The following is an 18,637-nucleotide window of genomic DNA, read 5'->3' on the forward strand; positions in this document are numbered from 1 at the left end:
AGTGGGGCGTGTAGTTCCTCTCTGACTCATGGGGTGAGGCCTCCTGCTTCAGGGCAAAGTTGCCACTGATGCTGAGAGGGGGAGTGAGGGGCCCATCGTATGGGGGGGTGCCACTGCTACACTCGGTAGGGGAGGGGTTGTCATATACAGGCCCCTTGAAACCCTTCATATGAAGGAGGTGGGATGCCTCCAGGGAGCCATAGGGGGGGCTGGGAAGGCCTGGGGATGGGTAGCTGAGGGGATGGCCAGCCTGACCCTCTACACCACCCACCCCTGGGCCACTACACTTATCCTCCAGCTTGTTGAGCATCACTGGACCGGGTCCCAGCTGCAGGCAGCCAGCCACAAGGTTACTGGTGGGCTGAGACAGGCCTTTACACAGCATCTCCACAAAGCCATGGCTCTCTGGGGACTGGCCACTCTCAAGCACCTCTGAGAGGGCCCAGATGTAGTTGCGAGCCAACCGTAAAGTCTCAATCTTTGACAGCTTCTGTGTCTTGGAATAGCAGGGCATCACTCTGCGCAGATTATCCAAAGCATCGTTCAGCCCGTGCATACGGGAACGTTCTCTTGCGTTGGCCTTGATCCGCCGGGCACGAAATCTCTCCTGTCTAGCTTTGGTCATTTTCTTCTTCTTAGGTCCTCTCCTTTTGGGAGCCCTTTCTCCATTGGGTCCAATTTCCTCCTCATCATCCTCTTCCTCCTCAATATCCTCACTTCCCAGCTCTGTGCAGGAGTGGATCCGGCCCCCTACAGTCAGGCCCTGGGGGCTCCTCATGTCTGTGCTTTCCTCTCCATCCTGTGAGCTGCCGTCCTCCTCTAGCCAGCCGAGGGAGCTCACCAGCTCACTCATATCCCCACTTTTCCCAAATGGTTTGGTCATCATTTTGATCTGAAGAAACACAGCACTAAAATTGGTCAGTCACTCAATATTAAATCCAGTATTTAATATGTGTAAGTGTAGATGCTAATCCCTAAAATGTACATGTAATGATACAAGTTTGTACTGTGATTGATTAGGGGCCAGAACTATAAGCAGTGCCTGGCTCCTGCCATAAAATAAAAAGGAGTGCTCTCATTTCAGCACTGCAGGATGGACAGCTCACTCATGTGACTCAAGACCTGGTGCCTCAGACTAACAGCACAGGCTAACAACATTATATAAAATGCATTAATTTGAGATATTCTGATATTAAGGAATAGATGGTTGTTTTTAGAATGAGGTGGCTGAAATGACCCCCCCTGCTGTTATGCTGGTTTGGTTTTAGAGATGCTGTCAATCTGGGGCACGATGGGATTTACTCAGCATATAAAGATCAAAGATTAAATAGGCAACATACAAATCAACAAACATGTGGACAAGCCGACCATACAACGAAATACATACATATAGCATAAATGTTTTAATTACTACAGTGTATATTGTTAAGTGGAACACAGCCCTCGGACAGAGAATTTGTTGTGATATTTAAAGTAGCTCCAGTTAAAGTAGTTCCAGTTAATTATTGTGTCCTGAAGCGCAAAGTTGCGATCGATTACTATAACGTTTTAAATGTAACTTTAGGCATACACTGTCTGGGCTATGTAATACGGAACAAAATTACAGGAATATTGCAAATATAAGATTTTTGTTTCAGTTTATTATGAATCAACTTTAGATGATCTTCTCTGCCAGTTGGTGCATGTGCTGAATAGCCTGAGTTTAGTTCACTGATATTTATATATTTATATTTAATACTTATTCTTTATACTGGACTTTAAACTAAAAAGGAACAAATATGTAAACTCACCTATTTTGGATCCACTGCTCACTCTGCGTAAAGTAACGTAAAAGGCTAAGGAATGTAAAATACTAGCAACTGAATACGTCCAGAGTCGTTATGTTTCTCTCTTCACGTCTCTGCCAGTATCCAAAACTCCGACTCCCTCAGATAGCCATAAACGCGTACGGACTTTTCACCACCAAATGGCACGACCGGGCTGATGTTTTGCCTTTAGCCGGGTAAGTCCCTCCCTCTGGCAGCCCCACCCACCATCAACTCCTCTAAACGCGCGTGGCGGGCTCGTGGCTACGAAGCTTTCCCCATGTGAAACAAGGACAGAGACGGCGTGCGCCCGGGAGACTAAATCAAGAGGTGCAGAAACACTGAGAGGGTCAGAGTCTGACGCTCAGTGTTGAAAACGCGCGCACGTAGGGAAACACATGTTAAATACGGCCTTCATAAACTTTGTTGAGAACGCCTGGTGGCTATTTAAGAAACTTACATTCATGCATATACTATCCTACATCCACGAGAATTGCAAGTTTTCATCACCCACTCTTTTCCCCACACTTCAAAAACGCAAACTTGTAGGTTTTACAATAACTATACAATAATAGTAACATCTTCATCACCTTCTCCCACTGATGCCAAGCTCGCCTGCAGTATTTTCCTCTTTTACAAACGTGTAAGTGGATGTGACCTGATAGGTCTGTTTGTGTTACCACAGTGCCACTGTGCACAGCTTTTACATCATGTCACATGTCACACATTTAAATAGCTGTTAAAAGTCCTAACGTCTGTTTTTATTTTGTAAAAAAAGAAAAAAAATCCGCGCTATTCTGTTTTGAATTTGCGTTAACCATTTTAATCGATTGCGTATCTCTTCATTAGTCGGTTGGATTAGAAATTTTCCACTTAATTAAACAGCGTTGGTCTGATCTTTCCTTCAGAGACGCTCTTATTTAACGGATTTTGACAGCTTGGTGCACAGAGAGCAGGTGTGTGCGCTGTTCACCCATTCAGTTGTTTTCTTCCATGTTTAGCGTCATATTCCGCCCCCAGTCTGATTATCTGATTGTTCAATCGATCGGTGCAGTGATGAAGTGAGGGAGCCTAGTTTTAAAACCCAAGACAATGGAAGTTGAAGGCTAAATTAATAAGCTAAAACATATAAATGATACATTAGGTGTATTGTTAACATATAGGAGCACTGTTATTTTCTGCTTGTTCCTGGTTTTCTTTGTTTTTGTACGGTTAAGGTCGATCAACATTTAACACTGACAAGGACTAAGACATGACTTTTCAACTCAACAGGACCCGTGGAAAAACTTAAAAGCCTTTATTTTTTAAATAATAATCCCATGACAATATCGAGCATTTCCCCCAGTTTTGGCTACAAATACCACGTCATAATAAACGCCCGTCAGCTCTCGTGCGCGGCGAGCCGCGGCGCAGTGGGAGTCTATTGTGACCACTGGCCAGACACCCGGGTCTCGCGAGTCGCACGTGCCCCCGCACCAATCCCGTTGTGCGCGCCGTTGAGCAGAGCTGTGCTCGAGACAGAGAGTGAACTTTGCCAGCTTCTCCATGGGCTGTCCGTGTTTCTGTGTGCGATATATTTTCATTTCTAGGAAATAGGATATGGTAACTTCACTAAACGGACACATTGCGTAAAAACAGGCACTTTTCCAGTGTTTTATTGAACTGAGCCTAACAGATGGCTGTATATATAGGAAGCGCTGGGGGTGGGGGCATCTGTTGCTTGGATGCTCACGCATCACTCCGTTGGCCAAGATGATGTCTCGTGCCGAAACAGCATTTATCCACCTCGCTAACGACCCTAATCACTCGTGGTCGGAGCACTGGCGATAAAGGCATGTGGGCACAAGAAAAAAGGAGTCCTGTCCTTTTTGTGTTTATGTGACTGCGTGGGTGTCATATGTGAACCAGACAGTGCATATGCACAACAGCTCTAGACTAATGTGATGTGTCCAGAGCTCCCCAGGTACATTCACCCCTACCCCCCAAAACACAAATATACTCTACTTTTCTCCCCCCTGTGTATAAGCCTGGCCTCCACCACACCTGCAGCCTACATGGGGAATTAGAGCCTGCAGTCTCCCAAAATCCCCATCGGTTTCCCAAATGACTGGCTGACTAACGGAAAGGGAATTGTCCTGCTCCCCTTTAAAACAGTAACACATATCGCTAGCCTTCTGGAAGAGGTCACATTGAACATATATAATCTAAACCAACTTCTGAAGAATTTGCATACACTCCAAAATGTTTATCTAGCACATTTATTTTAAATAAAGTTGTGTAGTACGCTGCTGACATGACTTACTAATACATATGGTAAAAGATTCAGAAGAAAATTGATAGATTTGGTAGATGTTGTTTACAGTGTTTGTAGTGAATGGCATTTTCAAGTAATACACAAGCTGTTCAAAGCAAGTGTCTGTTTAAAAATGTGTCCAACATGCTACCATTCTTACATTAGACATAGGTGCTGTTGTTGTCATTAATGGAAGTAACCCCTTCATTAAAAAAAACAGAAAAAGAAAAAAAAAACACTGCCACAAGTGAGCTGACTCTCTTTCTTGTCCCCCGGGACTCAGAGTGGAATGGGAGGGATTCGTGCGCTGCGCTGACAGATGGGTCCTTGTTCCTGTCTTTTTCTTCATCTCTATCTCCCTCTCCCTCTTTTGCTAAAACACAGACACACTCACACACACCAAGACTGCACGAATACAATAGGAATTAAAGCTTCACACACATGCTCCCTGGTCTGCTCATGAAAGCTGAGCCCCTTGTAGTGATCATAAAAGATGGAGAGGGCATGGATTGGTGAGAAGAGTTGGTGTGCTAAGGGGTGGGGGCGATGTGGCTCAGGCTGGTGGTGCTATTGGGATTAATAATTGTATTGTTGCCAAACTGAAATTTTGTCTGGTATTGTCAGCCATATGTATTTAAAAGTTCATCTGTAGCACTTTTGAGATTTTAGCAACTATTTCTAGTGCACATGCATTTTATCTCACTCGTTTCAAGTTTTAATATTGCTATTTTATTGCTTACAATAATGGTGTGTGTGTGTGTGTGTGTGTGTGTGTGTCATAAGAAGTCCCAGGGCTCAGTTCTCTATACCTGCTGCTCACTGAGGCTGAAGATGACTACGTAGCAGAATTCCCTGAAGGAGAGATTGACAGGCCTACTGACTCTGATACACACTGGGAAACATCAGTGGTATAACACACACACCCACACACACATGTTGGTGAATCTTGGACTTTCCACTTCAGTTAAATCTTGTCAGTGAAAACTCACTCAGGTTCATTTTTCAATGTAAAATATACAAAGATGACATTTGAGACACAGTTGTTCAGATGAGCGTAATCGTGTTTCTTCATCTCTAATTCATAGTATATATACTCTAAATTCGGTTGCAGAAATGGAGGCTATGTGCTTTCAGTGTGGGACCCACAGCCCACTCAAAGAACATTGTATCTGTGCACATGAACACATGTGCCATAAACTTTAAAAACAAGTAATGCATATTGATTGATATGCCACACACAGGTGGCATCAGATACCTCCTTGTGTAGGAATACGATCCCATTTGACTTCAGACCAGTATTTAGAGACTGGGTTGACATTTCCATAAAACTATGATGTCAACAACTTAGAGTCTCCAGGATCACAATGTGACTTTTGATAAGATCTAGGAGCATTTCATCTAAGCAATATGAGCAGATTGTGTACAGCTTATTCCTTCTCCTTTGGGCTAATGGATTTGGAACACATTCCAATCAGGCAGAAATGTAGCTACAGAATGGGAATCAGGCCTGAGGGCAATTCTCACTAAGTGGGGAGAGAGCCATTAAACAAAGGTGCCTGTGGTTTCATATTCAGGATACTTTACAACCTCTGTCCCAGGACATCATCAGTGTTTTTTGGGTGTGCTGTTAGAGGGGGCAGAAGAGGGGGAGGAGGATCCATCTGCCATGCTGCTGGTCCTCAGGGAGACTGGCATATCCCAAGGGTGTTTTGGAGAGTGAGGGGCTGAAAGGATTACACCCAACCACTAATCAACTACGGTAATCTGTGGGCCCCCATACAAAATCCCCTCCGATCCAAACAACAATTTGGAACACAAGATAAAACCTGAGAGTACAGGGACATCTAGCTGAAGCTGAACAACCTGACAAATACAAGCTCGAATACAGGTGATTTTAATTGGGAGAATCAACTGTAGAGGTGTGATTGGCAAAGAGCCACAGTGTCTCAGTGATCAGGTGCAAGTGTCCCACAAGTGGCCTAGTCTGATTCCCAGTGTGACCATTATGCAAATAAAGCAACTAGACAAGCCTGCAACACAAATTAGTCTAACGGATGAAAGCACTTTTCTAATCAAATCAGATTGCAAAAGACTTTTCTTATATATCATTTTGGTGCTTATGACCCAAAATGCAAAATGTTGGTTATTAATTAGAAAATATAAGTGTTTCACATGTGCTTTTTTAAACTTGACATTTTATTGTATTTCTTGTTGCTCTTGTTTTTTTTACACAAACTTCTATGAGCTGATGTCATGTTGTCACTAGGTGAACCCTAGCAGTTTCCCCTAAACCAAAGACTCTGTCACAGCAGGAGCCAACACAAGGTGCAGCTGCTGGGCTGTTGTCCTGGCAGGTCTCTCCACATGCTGAAAGAATAGCAAGGAATAAAGTTGCCACTAGTTTCATGGTCCCTTGTCAGTATGGTTTTGATGTCTGGGGCCTGGGCGGTGTCTAGATCTAGTATTGGCGGCTTTAAAGCTCCACAGGACTATAGAAGAAGCTACCTAATGATAGTGCCAGTCCTTCAGGGCACAGGGAAATAGAGCATCTTGGCCTGCACCTCCTCTACCTCCTGCAGTATGCCCACTGGCTAATGTGATCTAGAAGCAGCTGGAGCAGCCATGATTATTACCATGACACAGCCGACTGAGGGGTGTAATATCATTAAAAATAAATCAGGTGGTTTGGAGATCTTCTGTAGCGGGGGGCACTCTGAATTAGATGGGAGAAGTGCCATAATTTCATTAGTCATTTGGGGCACCTCAGAGGATCTGTTGAAACATTTCCTTTAAGTTGAAATAATTGAATTTGCTTTCACAACACTGCAGACAAAATGAAAGATGGGGAATTTTCAATTAAGTGTAATAATTGTGGGAAATTAATTTAGATATGTTATGTTATGTTAACTATGCAGACATCATAATAGTACTGCTTTGATTTTATAAACAGGCTTACAATCTATCAGATGTGTAGGCTATTCTTGTTGTTATTATTAGCTTCTTGCGGTGGATTATTGTTGCATATGATGAGAAAAACGTGAGGCACTACTAATCTTCTTAAACTGTTTCACACTGAGCTGTCTGCTGGGCCTACTCATCAGTAATCAGCTGGCTAGTGAATAGGGTGCAAGCTGAATATATTAGCCTAACATTTCACAAATAAAATAATAAAAATTCCATTTATATTGTACCATTACTAATATTTTTTACCATATACAGCTTTGTTTTTATGATGGACTTGGTCTTAGTAACTTTTTTGGGTCGTTTATCTTCATTTTGCATGTTGGATTTGCTATTAAAGGGCCAGAAGTGCCGTTGGTCTCGCAGCAAGGGTCTTATGTCGCTATTGTTTTGACGGTCGAGCCATATAAACGGTGATTTCAAGGTCCATTGAACGCGCGATGGATTGTACCCAAAATCCGCTGACGAGTGGAGATCGTTGATTACTCAACTGGAGGATCGGCCACAGTGACGCCAGGAGTTGTAAATCTGTTTTCCGACCTGCACAGTGACGTTGGACCCTTTAACATCGCAAAAATGTCACTCTTAAAGCCCCGTTTACTTTAGGCATTCATAAAATAAAATAGATATAGGCTATCAATTATTATTAATATTATTATTGTTAACTTACTAATTGAGACAGACCGGCCATTGAGTTTTTTTTACTGAGTCGATACCAAAGGCTGGGGGGTTGGTTTCTTGTTGTGCAATAGTGACATCTAGTGTAATCGTTTAGCTCTACAACTATGTCACAGTTGAGCATGTGTGTATAAACAGTGGTGGAAAACGTACACAAGAGGACAGTATCAAAATGTGAAAATAGAGGGCTATAGGCCTACTACAGTTCATGCAAAAATAAAAACAAACAAAAACAGTAGTAGTATTATCAAAATATCAAGTAGTATCAATAGTAAAAGCTATGCATGAGGCTAGTTTGTGTTTTTTATGTTGCTTTATATTAATATATATACAAGTTGCATTTTGTGCAAATAGCATTTTATGCTGTAACTGGTTAAGGTAGAGCTTTATGCGATTTTTAGTGTATATCAAGTAAGGTCCATTTTATAATTCATTACTACAGTACTTAGTATTTCAGTGTTTTATTAAAATACAAAGGGCTTTATAATCTGGATTGTGGTGAACAACATGTTTAAATTGTTGCTTCACATACGGGAAGCAATGCAACAGGGGAAGCAACACACATCACTGCAACATCTATTTATGAACAAGTGATATCATTGCTCTTTTTTGTGATTGTGCGACTCACTGACATTCCAATTTCAGCCTTGTCAGAGCAAAAATGTGGCTCAAGCTATAGTGAAGCGTGTGACACTATTATATTCCTCTGTTTCTGTAGCATCAGTGCCAACAACTCTACAGCAGAAAGAAAGTATCTGGGGAGCCAGGCAAATAGGACATGTGTTCATTCCAACAGCCAAAATAGATCCACTTATTATTAGCTGCATGTTACCATTATGACCCACAAAATTTGGTTCATAATATTATGACACCTCTTATGACACCTCTTCACAAACATAAGGGACTGATGTCAGGACTGGTGCTGCAAATGATGTTAGGATAACGTGTGTTAAGCTTGACACAGAAATCCTGCTCATTGCTGCTCCCCCATACAAACATATTTCTGACCTATATTAAAGCATTAGCTTAGAATACATCTGAGCCTGGTTCTTCTATATCTGTCCCCCTCTTTATTCTCCACTCAAGCTTTCATCCTCCCACACTTTGCCCCACAATTTCACTCACATACATTCTATTATGTGCATCCATCTCTGCTACCTGCTACATTTGCCTGCCAGTCCCTCAGCGTCATCATCAGTTTTAGTCCAGCTCCTGCAGCTCCAAAATTGGTTCCAGAGCAGAAGCCTAGAATGCTACGTCCCTCAGATTCCGCATTTGATCCCACTACTTTAGAGGTGAGTGTGGTTATTGAAGTATAATTTGTGTGACAAGTCTAATATGGGGCATTGATAAATCATGAAAATAATTGCTCTTATTTCATGTCTAGTGTTAAAAGTCACAACCAGGGATAAACAATAGTGATCTGCTGTCAGATGTCAATGAAAAACTAATGCTAGCTGAAAAGTAGCTTCCTATTATTCTAAGGCTAACTAGACATACCAAGCTGTCAGCATCAATCTGGAATGGTGCTGAGTGAGACTATCAGTCAGTCAGTGGTCTCCTTATGGCAAATTAGGCTGTATCCTGCCACAGCATGTGCCATTTCTTTCATCAGGCAGGTTATTTTGTAGCTTTCCCGTTGTGAACTGTTGCAATAGGCAAGAACATACTGTAGTATTTCAAAACTAAACCTATGCATGCTAAAAATGCATGCATAGGTCTTTATGTTTAAATTAAATATGAATCAGTGTCACAATTGGATAAGTATATTTTGCATCTTATGTCATCTAAATTTGCGATGGATTGGCGACCTGTCCAGGGTGTACCCCGCCTTCACCCGATTGCCAGCCGGGATTGGCTCTGGCCCCCTCGTGACCCCGTTCAGGGATTAAGCGGTAGAAAATGAATGACTGAATGAATATCATCTAAATCTTTAGTCTCATTTCTACAACCCTTTGAATAACTATATATTAAGTCCTAGTAAATATAAAACATAAACAAATAAAGGAATTTATTAAATCAAGTAGGTTCCTTGAGGACTCAGGAAAATCTAAGTATTTTAACATGACAATTTAATTTCAAGATGTGTTGCAGAAACTCAACATCTCAAACTAATGATGCCCACATTAGACTTTGCACTGATTTTGTTGGTGCTTTAGCTTTGCTACCATCCTTGTGCACTTTAAGTGTTACATTGCATGATTTTATGGTGTGAGGATATGTGAGCCATATTATGACACCACTTCTGCCCGCAGGCAGGAGGCCAGAGCTCCTGCTAGGCAAAGACAGTACTTCAGCCAGGTTGTTAAGAGATATGGCACCGTCCATGATCTAACGGGCCAAAAGTAATCTATCATTCCTGCATGGCCACACACTCACATCCTTAACACAAAGCTGAGCAAAATCATTCAATGCAAACATGTATTAATTTACTCAAGTAGGGTCAAAATCTTCAGAGTCAAATACGCACCCCAAAAGGAACAAACATTCCTTAAAAATAATGTTTTAGTCTAAACACCACAGAATAAGGTCAGCTGACTCTCTGTCTTCGTCTCTGTCCTTAACCTTAATGTTACGATTAAATCATTTGCAGATCTCAGGTCTAACAAGAGCGTTAAAAAAAAGTCACACATAAAAACAAAGTGAAAGGCATACATGAGGTGGAATGGAATTTTTTTTCCAGCTCTTGAAGCTATATTGCAGTATTGATTTTATAAAATGTTTTTACATTTACTATACACATTTTAAATTTCTTTTACATAGCTCAGTGCACTTAAAAATATGAATACACATTTGCGCATTCCTTTCACAAACTAGACCACATTTGTGCATATATTTACCCATCTGAGATAGTTTTTCAACTCTGCACCACATTTCCGAATAGAGAATGTGAAGCTGTCATCACGCCGTGTTGAATTTTGGGTAAATGCGTCAGTTCTGAAGCATCACGCTCATCATCAATTATGGAAATATACAATATATACAACAATAAATTAGTTAAAAAATATATTAAATGCTATCCCATAGAGCTACATACAGTAGGGGATGCTTCAAATGTCCACTTGGAGCAGGACCGAAACAGATTCATCTGTAGTGTTAGTATTTTCTGCCAAGAGCTGCGTTAGCTCCCAAACCTAGAGTTGAGGGGAGCTGAGTTCAGGGTGCAGTCATTTATCAGTTTTTGCACTCATAGACGTGATCTCTAGGTCTGCTATGAGTTATCTACAGTAAGCTAAGGTTATCCATTCTTAATTACCACAGTCAGTAAAGTGAGAACTAAACCTTTTAGCCAAACAAAACAAGTATGTATGCAGGTAAATAGAGTGCACCAGTCCCAACATTCAACATGGTGTGACTTACCATCACATTCTCTATACTACCGTTTCAACAATAATTCCCCAATATATCAGGGTCAAAAGTGCTCCCACGGGGGACTCTCTCATTCTACTGGGGGACTTTAACACCCAAGAAAATCTGTTAAGAGACTGGACAGACCTGGCAGGCCCAAGCATATAGTGAGGGTCTGCTGGGAACATCTGGCAGAAGTCCCGGTGAGAAAGGTCTTCAACTCCCACCTCTGACAGAGCTTTGAAAAGGTGCCAAGGGAGACTGGGGACATTGAGTCTGAATAGACTATGTTCCTCACCTCCATTATTGGGGTGGCTGCTGGGAGCTGTGGCCGTAAAGTCTTTGGGGCCTGTTGCGGTGGAAATCCCCGAACACGGTGGTGGTCACCACAAGTAAGGGATGCCGTCAAGCTGAAGAAGGAGCTCTATCGGGCCTGGTTGGCTCATGGGACTCCTGAAGCAGCTGGCAGGTAGCGACAGGCCAAGCGGGACACAGCCCTGGCAGTCGCCATGGCAAAAACTCGGGCCTGGGAGGAGTTTGGTGAGGCCATAGAGAAAGACATTCGGTTGGCTTCAAAGAGATTCTGGGGAACTGTTCTGTGGCTCAGGAGGGGGAAGCAGTGTTCTGCCAACACTGTTTACAGTGGAGGTGGTGTGCTGCTGACCTCAACTGAGGATGTTGTCGGCCGGTGGAAGGAGTACTTTGAAGATCTCCTCAACACACCTTCCATAAAGGAAGCCAGGGCTGGGGACTCGGGAGGGGACTTGTCCATTACCCTGCTTGAAGTTACCGAGGTAGTTAAGGAACTCCTCGGTGGCAAGGCTCCGGGGGTGGATGAGGTCCGCCACGAGTTTTTCAAGGCTATGGATGTTGTGGGGCTGTCTTGGCTGACACGCCTCTGCAGCACTGTGTGGAGCTCGGGGACAGTGCCTCTGGACTGGCAGACCGGGGTGGTGATCCCCTTTTTAAAAAGCGGGACTGGAGAGTGTGTTCCAACTATACGGGGATCACACTTCTCAGCCTCAACGGGAAAGTCTATGCCAGGGTACTAGAGAGGAGAATCCAGCCTATAGTTGAACCTCGGATTCAGGAGGAACAATGCAGTTTTCGCCCCAGCCGTGGAACACTGGACCAACTCTATACCCTCACTAGGGTGTTGGAGGGTTCATGGGAGTTTCCTCAATCAGTCTACATGTGTTTTGTGGATCTGGAGAAGGCATTTGACCGTGTCCCTCATGGCATACTGTGGGAGTTACTTTGGGACTATGGGATGTGGGGCTCATTGTTAAGAGCTGTCCATTCCCTGTATGACCGGAGCAGGAGCTTGGTTCGCATTGCCAGCAGTAAGTCAGACCTGTTTCCAGTGCATGTTGGACTCCGCCAAGGCTGCCCTTTGTCACCAATTCTGTTCATTATTTTTATGGACAGAATTTCTAGGCGGAGCCAGGTAACGGAGGGTGTCTGTTTTGGTGGCTGCAGAATTTTGTCTCTGCACTTTACGGATGTTGTGGTTCTGTTGGCTTCATCAGTTCAAGATCTACAGCATGCACTGGAGGGCTTTTCAGCTAAGTGCAAAGCAGCAGAAATGAGAATTAGCACCTCCAAATCTGAGCCCGTGCTTCTCAGTCGGAAAAAGGTGGATTGCTGTCTCTGGGTTGGGGGCGAGTTGCTCCCTCAAGTGGAGGAGTTTAAGTATCTCTGGGTCTTGTTCACGAGTGAGGGGAAAATGGAGCAGCAGGTTGATCGACGGATCAGTGCAGCATCCACAGTAATGCGGTCTACTTTACGGATGTTGTGGTTCTGTTGGCTTCATCAGTTCAAGATCTACAGCATGCACTGGAGGGCTTTTCAGCTAAGTGCAAAGCAGCAGAAATGAGAATTAGCACCTCCAAATCTGAGCCCGTGCTTCTCAGTCGGAAAAAGGTGGATTGCTGTCTCTGGGTTGGGGGCGAGTTGCTCCCTCAAGTGGAGGAGTTTAAGTATCTCTGGGTCTTGTTCACGAGTGAGGGGAAAATGGAGCGGCAGGTTGACAGACGGATCAGTGCGGCGTCCACAGTAATGCAGTCTCTGTATTGGTCCATTGTGGTGAAGAAGGAGCTGAGTCATAAGATGAAGCTCTCAATTTACCAGTCGATCTACGATCCTACCCTCACCTATGGCCATGTACTTTGAATCATGACCGAAAGAATTAGATCGCAGATACAAGTGGCAGAAATGAGTTTCCTCCAAAGAGTGGCTGGACACACCCTTGGGGATAGGGTGCGGAGCTCAGTCACCCGTGAGGAGCTCAGAGTAGAGCCGCTGATCCTCCACGTTGAGCGGAACTAGTTGAGGTGGCACCAGTTTAGCATGCCCCCTGGACGCCTCCCTGGGGAGGTATTCCGGCATATCCCTCCGGGAGAAGGCCTCGAGGCAGACCCAGGACACGTTGGAGAGACTATGTCTCCCGGCTGGCCTGGGAACACCTCGGGGTTCCTCCTCAGGAGCTAGAGGAGGTGTGTGGGGAGAGGGAAGCCTGGGAGACTCTGCTCAGGCTACTGCCCCTGCGACCTGGTCCCGGATGAAGCGGATGAAGATGGATGGATCTGGGTCAAATTCTGCACATACATAAAAATCTATATACATTTTTTATGGAAGGGGACTGTGAAGGCCTCAGTCCTGGCCTTCACCATGTGAGGACCTAAACCACCACCAGCCATGGACTTGGGTGGGTAATTCATATTAGACATACACAATTGATCAATGAGCATGCACGTTTGATTAATTTTGTATTGTTAATGTTTACCTTTTCTTTTGAGTTATGAGAAGGGGGGCCCGATACAGGATGTGATGCAAAGGAAGACACAGGCTTTATATACCCTATGCTTCCTGGTCCATGGATTGGGGGGGGTGGTTCAGCCAAAAGATTAGACTTTGGAAGCAGCAGGTTTAAATACCTCCCACGAGGCCTGGACTGCACCAAGTGCCCATTACATGAAAGGGGGGAGTTTGGGAGAAATTTATTGTTTATTTGTTGGTAGTTTATGTTAGAACTTTATTTGTCAAGTTATGTTAATTTCTTTATATTTAAAGGAAATATTTAGTTGAGAGCAGGCTGTCTGTTTAGTGTTTATTAGTTGATTGCTTCGGTAGTGTCTTTAGTTTACCCCTTGTGTGTGTTATTGGTTTGGCCAGTCAGTATATATGTTCCCCTGTGTGTGTCATTTGCTAGGTCTGTTGGTTTTGTTGAGACAGTTCAGTTTGCTGTATTTTGAGTTTCCTTATCTTTTGTTTACCTCTTTTAGGGCCCAGTTTATCTGATGTTAATTTTGTATTTTTCTTGCTTTTGGGTTAATAAAAACTCTTTATTTTGAACTTTGGAAGCTGTGTCTTTTGCCTTACTGCTTGGTCCCTGACAGGGACCTTATTAAATCCCCTAATCAACAGTACTGACTGCAGAATAGGCCACATGTAGGCCTTCTTGACTTTGATCTGTTTGGATTAAATTCAAGTCTTAAATTCTGATATTTTACATAAATTACTAATTCTATGAACATGTCACCTCAAATATAATATAAGCAGTTTAAGGCGTTTTAATGTATGAGCCTATGTATAGGCATATAATGTACGCCACTTAGCCAGAAGCCATACCTAGATGTTTGTTTCTATATATGGAGCGTGGCTGTCCTGCTAGGACGTAGTGCGTGCTCTACGTGATGACGTAGTGCCGCTAAGCTTTTCTCACCCTGCCCGCTAGTAGATCTGTCACATTCTTTGGTTTATCGCCGCCTCGGACACACCTCATTTAGAACAGCCATGGTGGGTTTTTCTGTTCTGCTCGGCTTAACTAGCATTATCATTGTTTTTATGTGACCATCTTTGAGTGTATTTTTTTTTTAAATAACACGGTTTAGCCTTCGAAAGATGTTAAGTTAAGGTTCAATATATGAATTGGCTTTTTGGCTGCTAGCGGAAGTGCAACTTTTCAGAAGCTAACGTTAGCTTGTACGATAGCTCAAGTTTGCAATCAGACTAAGCGCTAATTACTGTCGCCAATGTACTTGCATGTTTAATAATCATTGCCAAATATGCTGTCTTTATTGAGTAGCTGGTTTGGGTAAATCTAAGTTACCTAACTGAAACATATCTTCAAGAGCATTTGAATTTGACCCGAGCTAGCTTTTGGCAGCGAAAGGAACCAGTTTAACGTAGCTTAATTTTTCTTTGAACAGTCTGACTTCTCAGAAGACCAAGTCGCCGGTGAGTTTTGAGTTTGCGTTTGGCATTTTCCCAGTCCCACATGTTTTCCATGCTTTCATTCTTGGTTTAGATGACACTTTGTCCACTATCATCCTGCTGTATGCCCGCTTGTCAGAGGTGTCGTGATTATAGCCTAGGGCTTCCTTTTATTTCTGTACTGTTTCACCACTTTCCACTTGCAATTGCTTGTCCTTTCCAGATTGAATTTAACCTGGATCAGATTCATGGTAAGTCAGTCAAAAAAGGACGGCTTTGGCACAAAACTGATGGCTATCTCGGAGTGTTTAGGGTGTGATTTGCATGTTGGTTTTGGATAAGCTAAATTTGTTTTAAATGTGAATTAATTTTGTTTGACACTGTTTTTGGTACGTCAGAGTTGGTCACATTTAGCATATAATGTTATCTTTGCCGGCTTTGACTGTATTGCATTGTTATTGTATGTGTTCAGTTGTGCATTAGCAGTACTGTAAAGCTAAACATAGCCATCTGCTCTCATAAGTCTTGTCCTGTTGGATTGTAGTCGTCTCCAGTTATGTCATTTTGCCTTAAACTTAGCTATATTCCGAGCAGCTCATCTCTATGAATGTGTCCTTTTTTGGTGCTGGATACAGTGGTGGATGGTTCTTGTCCTAGAGCTGTTTTGTTTAATCATCCCTGACATAACAGTCTGTAGCTAATCTCATTCTCCTCCCACTTTCCTCCACTCCTCTAATACCAAATATGGTATTGGGGAAAAGTGTTCATGCACCAGAAGGGAAGAGGCACATTCCTCAGAACAGGAAAAACTTCACAACAGTGCCTGAGCTCTTCTGTGGCAATAGGCTGTCCCATACCATAAAGAAGAATAATACAACTTCATGTCTTCTGGATTGCTAGATCTTAGCCAAGTTGTTTTTGTTTGGCTGTTGATCTTAACTATGTTGTTAGATTAAAGCTACATTAATCAACCTTGAAATCGATGACAAGACTGCATCGTTGCTGACAATTGATTAAGTCTCCAAAACTCTGCTTGAACAACAACAAATAAACAAAGATACTTGATTCTTGTTAATGTGAATGTTTTTGAAGGCTCCAGTCTTAATGTTTGTTCAACAGTACTGTAATATATTGATGTCAAAGCAGTGTTGGCTAACAGTGGGTGTGAACAGTGTTCCATGCCCCTTGTGAGAACAATCTGCTAGGCAGACAATAATAGGTTCTTGCCAAATCCGGTAAAACTAATAACAAAAACACTCTGCACTCCTGACAAAATCATCTTTGATTTGCTACTGAAAAATAATTGATAAGTTATTAGAGATGACACTGGTTTGACATGATACTCATAGCACAACTTTCACATTGTTTGATTATTGCAGGTGATTGAATTTTTAAAATTATGCACAGTTGTTTTAAAACCTCCTGACTAGTGTTGTCACGATACCAACATTTTGGTACCGGTACCGGTACCAAAATGTATTTCGATACTTTCGATACTTTCGATACTTTTGGATAGTTTTTCAGACAAAAAGAGAAGGCAAAAAATGTCATTACTGACTTTATTTTAATAGAAAATCTTAGAATAACATCAAAATAAAATTCAAAATACTAGGCTTTTCTTATTGCACTCAAAAAAATTTTAGAACAGTCAGTGTGAGTAAATAAAAAGTATGAAGTTAGAAGTTCTAACTTAGAAAAAAATATTTTCATTACATATAGCCTGTCTTAAGTAGGACCAATGTTTTTAAATGGTATGTTACCAGTCTTTATAACATATTAAATGGCTAAATATGTATGTAAAACACTGAACGACTGTGCTGTAACCACATTTAACGTTTTGAAAAAACATTTTTTTTATCAAAATTTAGAAAAACAATTTCTATGTTTGATAAGAACTCTTTATCATGTGTTGCACACTTAAAACTATTGAACTATTGCATTTGAAAAGGGCACATGTCATGAGTAAATTACCTGTCGTTCCCTGAACTCAGTGTGCAGGTCTGGGTGTTTCCGCCCTTAGCCATGCATGTTTTAAAACATCGTTTACACAATGGCGCATCAACGTTAAATGCCTCTCCTTGCTCATTTGTTTTTATGCCGAAGTACTGCCATATAGCACTTCGCGCCCCTCGTTTGTCCACAAGCGGGCACAGCCGGCGGCGCTGCAAGTACCGGTACCGTCCAAATGCAGTATAGTACCATTTTAAATGCCTCAGTACCGCGGTACCATACTAGTACCGGTATATCGTGCAACACTACTCCTGACAATTAGTTGATTCATTACATTGTCACGATAATCAAGTAAAACTGCCAAATGTGTTGGTAGTTACTTTGGTTATCTTTACATTATTTTAAAATACAGATGTTAAGTGCAATAAACTCATGCTGTCCACTTTTATAGGTCTGTAAGCCTATAATGACAAATTGTTGTGAATGTAGGAAGTTTAATTCTGTTTAGACCTAAGTGTTTAGCTTGTTTTTGTCTGTGCCAATCAAACAGTTGAGCCCTAGTGACCGTTTTCTTTACTATTACCTTTTATCTTCAGTGTGTTTTCATCTGTTTGCTCCAGTGCTTAAATAAAAAGCTAGACATACATACGTACAAGAAAAGCTGTTAAAAATGTGTAGCAGTAATTTAGCTATTTTGATATTTTGGGAACCTGAATTTCTAAATGTTAAAATTACAGCAAGGATGACAGAGCCTCCTGTAAGGTCACATTGATGAAGTTTCACCTTGTTTTTGTTGGTGAAAAAGGTCAGGCTGACCAGATGGCTAACATTTGAATTACATGCTGAAGTTAATGGGGCTAATGGCAGTGTCATATGGCAGTGTCATCCAGCAGAGTGTTGTTTTTTTAGTGGTTGCACCACAATGTACCATGCAGGATTGCAGATAGAAATAATTTCAGCTTTAAAAATTAAAATTTCATGCGTTTTAAATAAAGATGTACTGCACAAAATGGGGTTTCCCAAAGAGGTGGCCAGTTTATCAGTATATTATGGTCCTGGATAGTCTGGCTGGAGTTATCTTGTCTGGAGTGTCAAGGAAACCTAGGCAGGCTTGCCTGTAGTGCAGTGTGCCCTGTCTGTTCTCTTTAATTTTAGGCTTGCCAGCAAGAAAACAGATTATTTTAAAGCCTAATCACTTGCCATACTTTGTGCCTTCTTTAGTCTGCTTGTTCTCATTTTCTTCACAAACTTGACTTTTCTGTTTCCATCTCTTTCCAGTTTACTTTTCTATCTCTGTAATCATTCCTCTATATGTCTGCTTATCACCTAATTTCTACAATAATTCTTAATTTCTACTCTAATATGTCATGTGTCTTTGTATCCTGCA

The 18,637-nt window shown here is 42.1% G+C and overlaps 1 protein-coding gene and 1 long non-coding RNA gene across 2 annotated transcripts in view; one reads left to right on the forward strand and one right to left on the reverse strand.

The window, feature by feature from the left end:
• Positions 1 to 13,880, reverse strand: part of neurod4 (neuronal differentiation 4) — a 14,722-nt gene extending 842 nt beyond the window's left edge. Inside the window, 2 exon segments of the mRNA XM_020618035.1 lie at positions 1 to 892; positions 13,871 to 13,880. The exon segment at positions 1 to 892 is cut by the window's left edge and continues 39 nt beyond it. Of these exon segments, the coding sequence (XP_020473691.1) occupies positions 1 to 886 (886 nt within the window). The 5' untranslated portion in view covers positions 887 to 892; positions 13,871 to 13,880.
• An 896-nt stretch (positions 13,881 to 14,776) lies between these two features.
• Positions 14,777 to 16,038, forward strand: LOC109970476 (uncharacterized). The gene is made up of 2 exons (XR_002276420.1): positions 14,777 to 14,883; positions 15,297 to 16,038. It is a non-coding gene; the product is annotated as an uncharacterized LOC109970476 (long non-coding RNA).
• The last annotated feature ends 2,599 nt before the right edge of the window (positions 16,039 to 18,637 follow it).

The sequence above is a fragment of the Monopterus albus genome, unplaced genomic scaffold (genome assembly GCF_001952655.1).
Source record: "Monopterus albus unplaced genomic scaffold, M_albus_1.0 scaffold6.1, whole genome shotgun sequence".
NCBI lineage: Eukaryota > Metazoa > Chordata > Actinopteri > Synbranchiformes > Synbranchidae > Monopterus > Monopterus albus.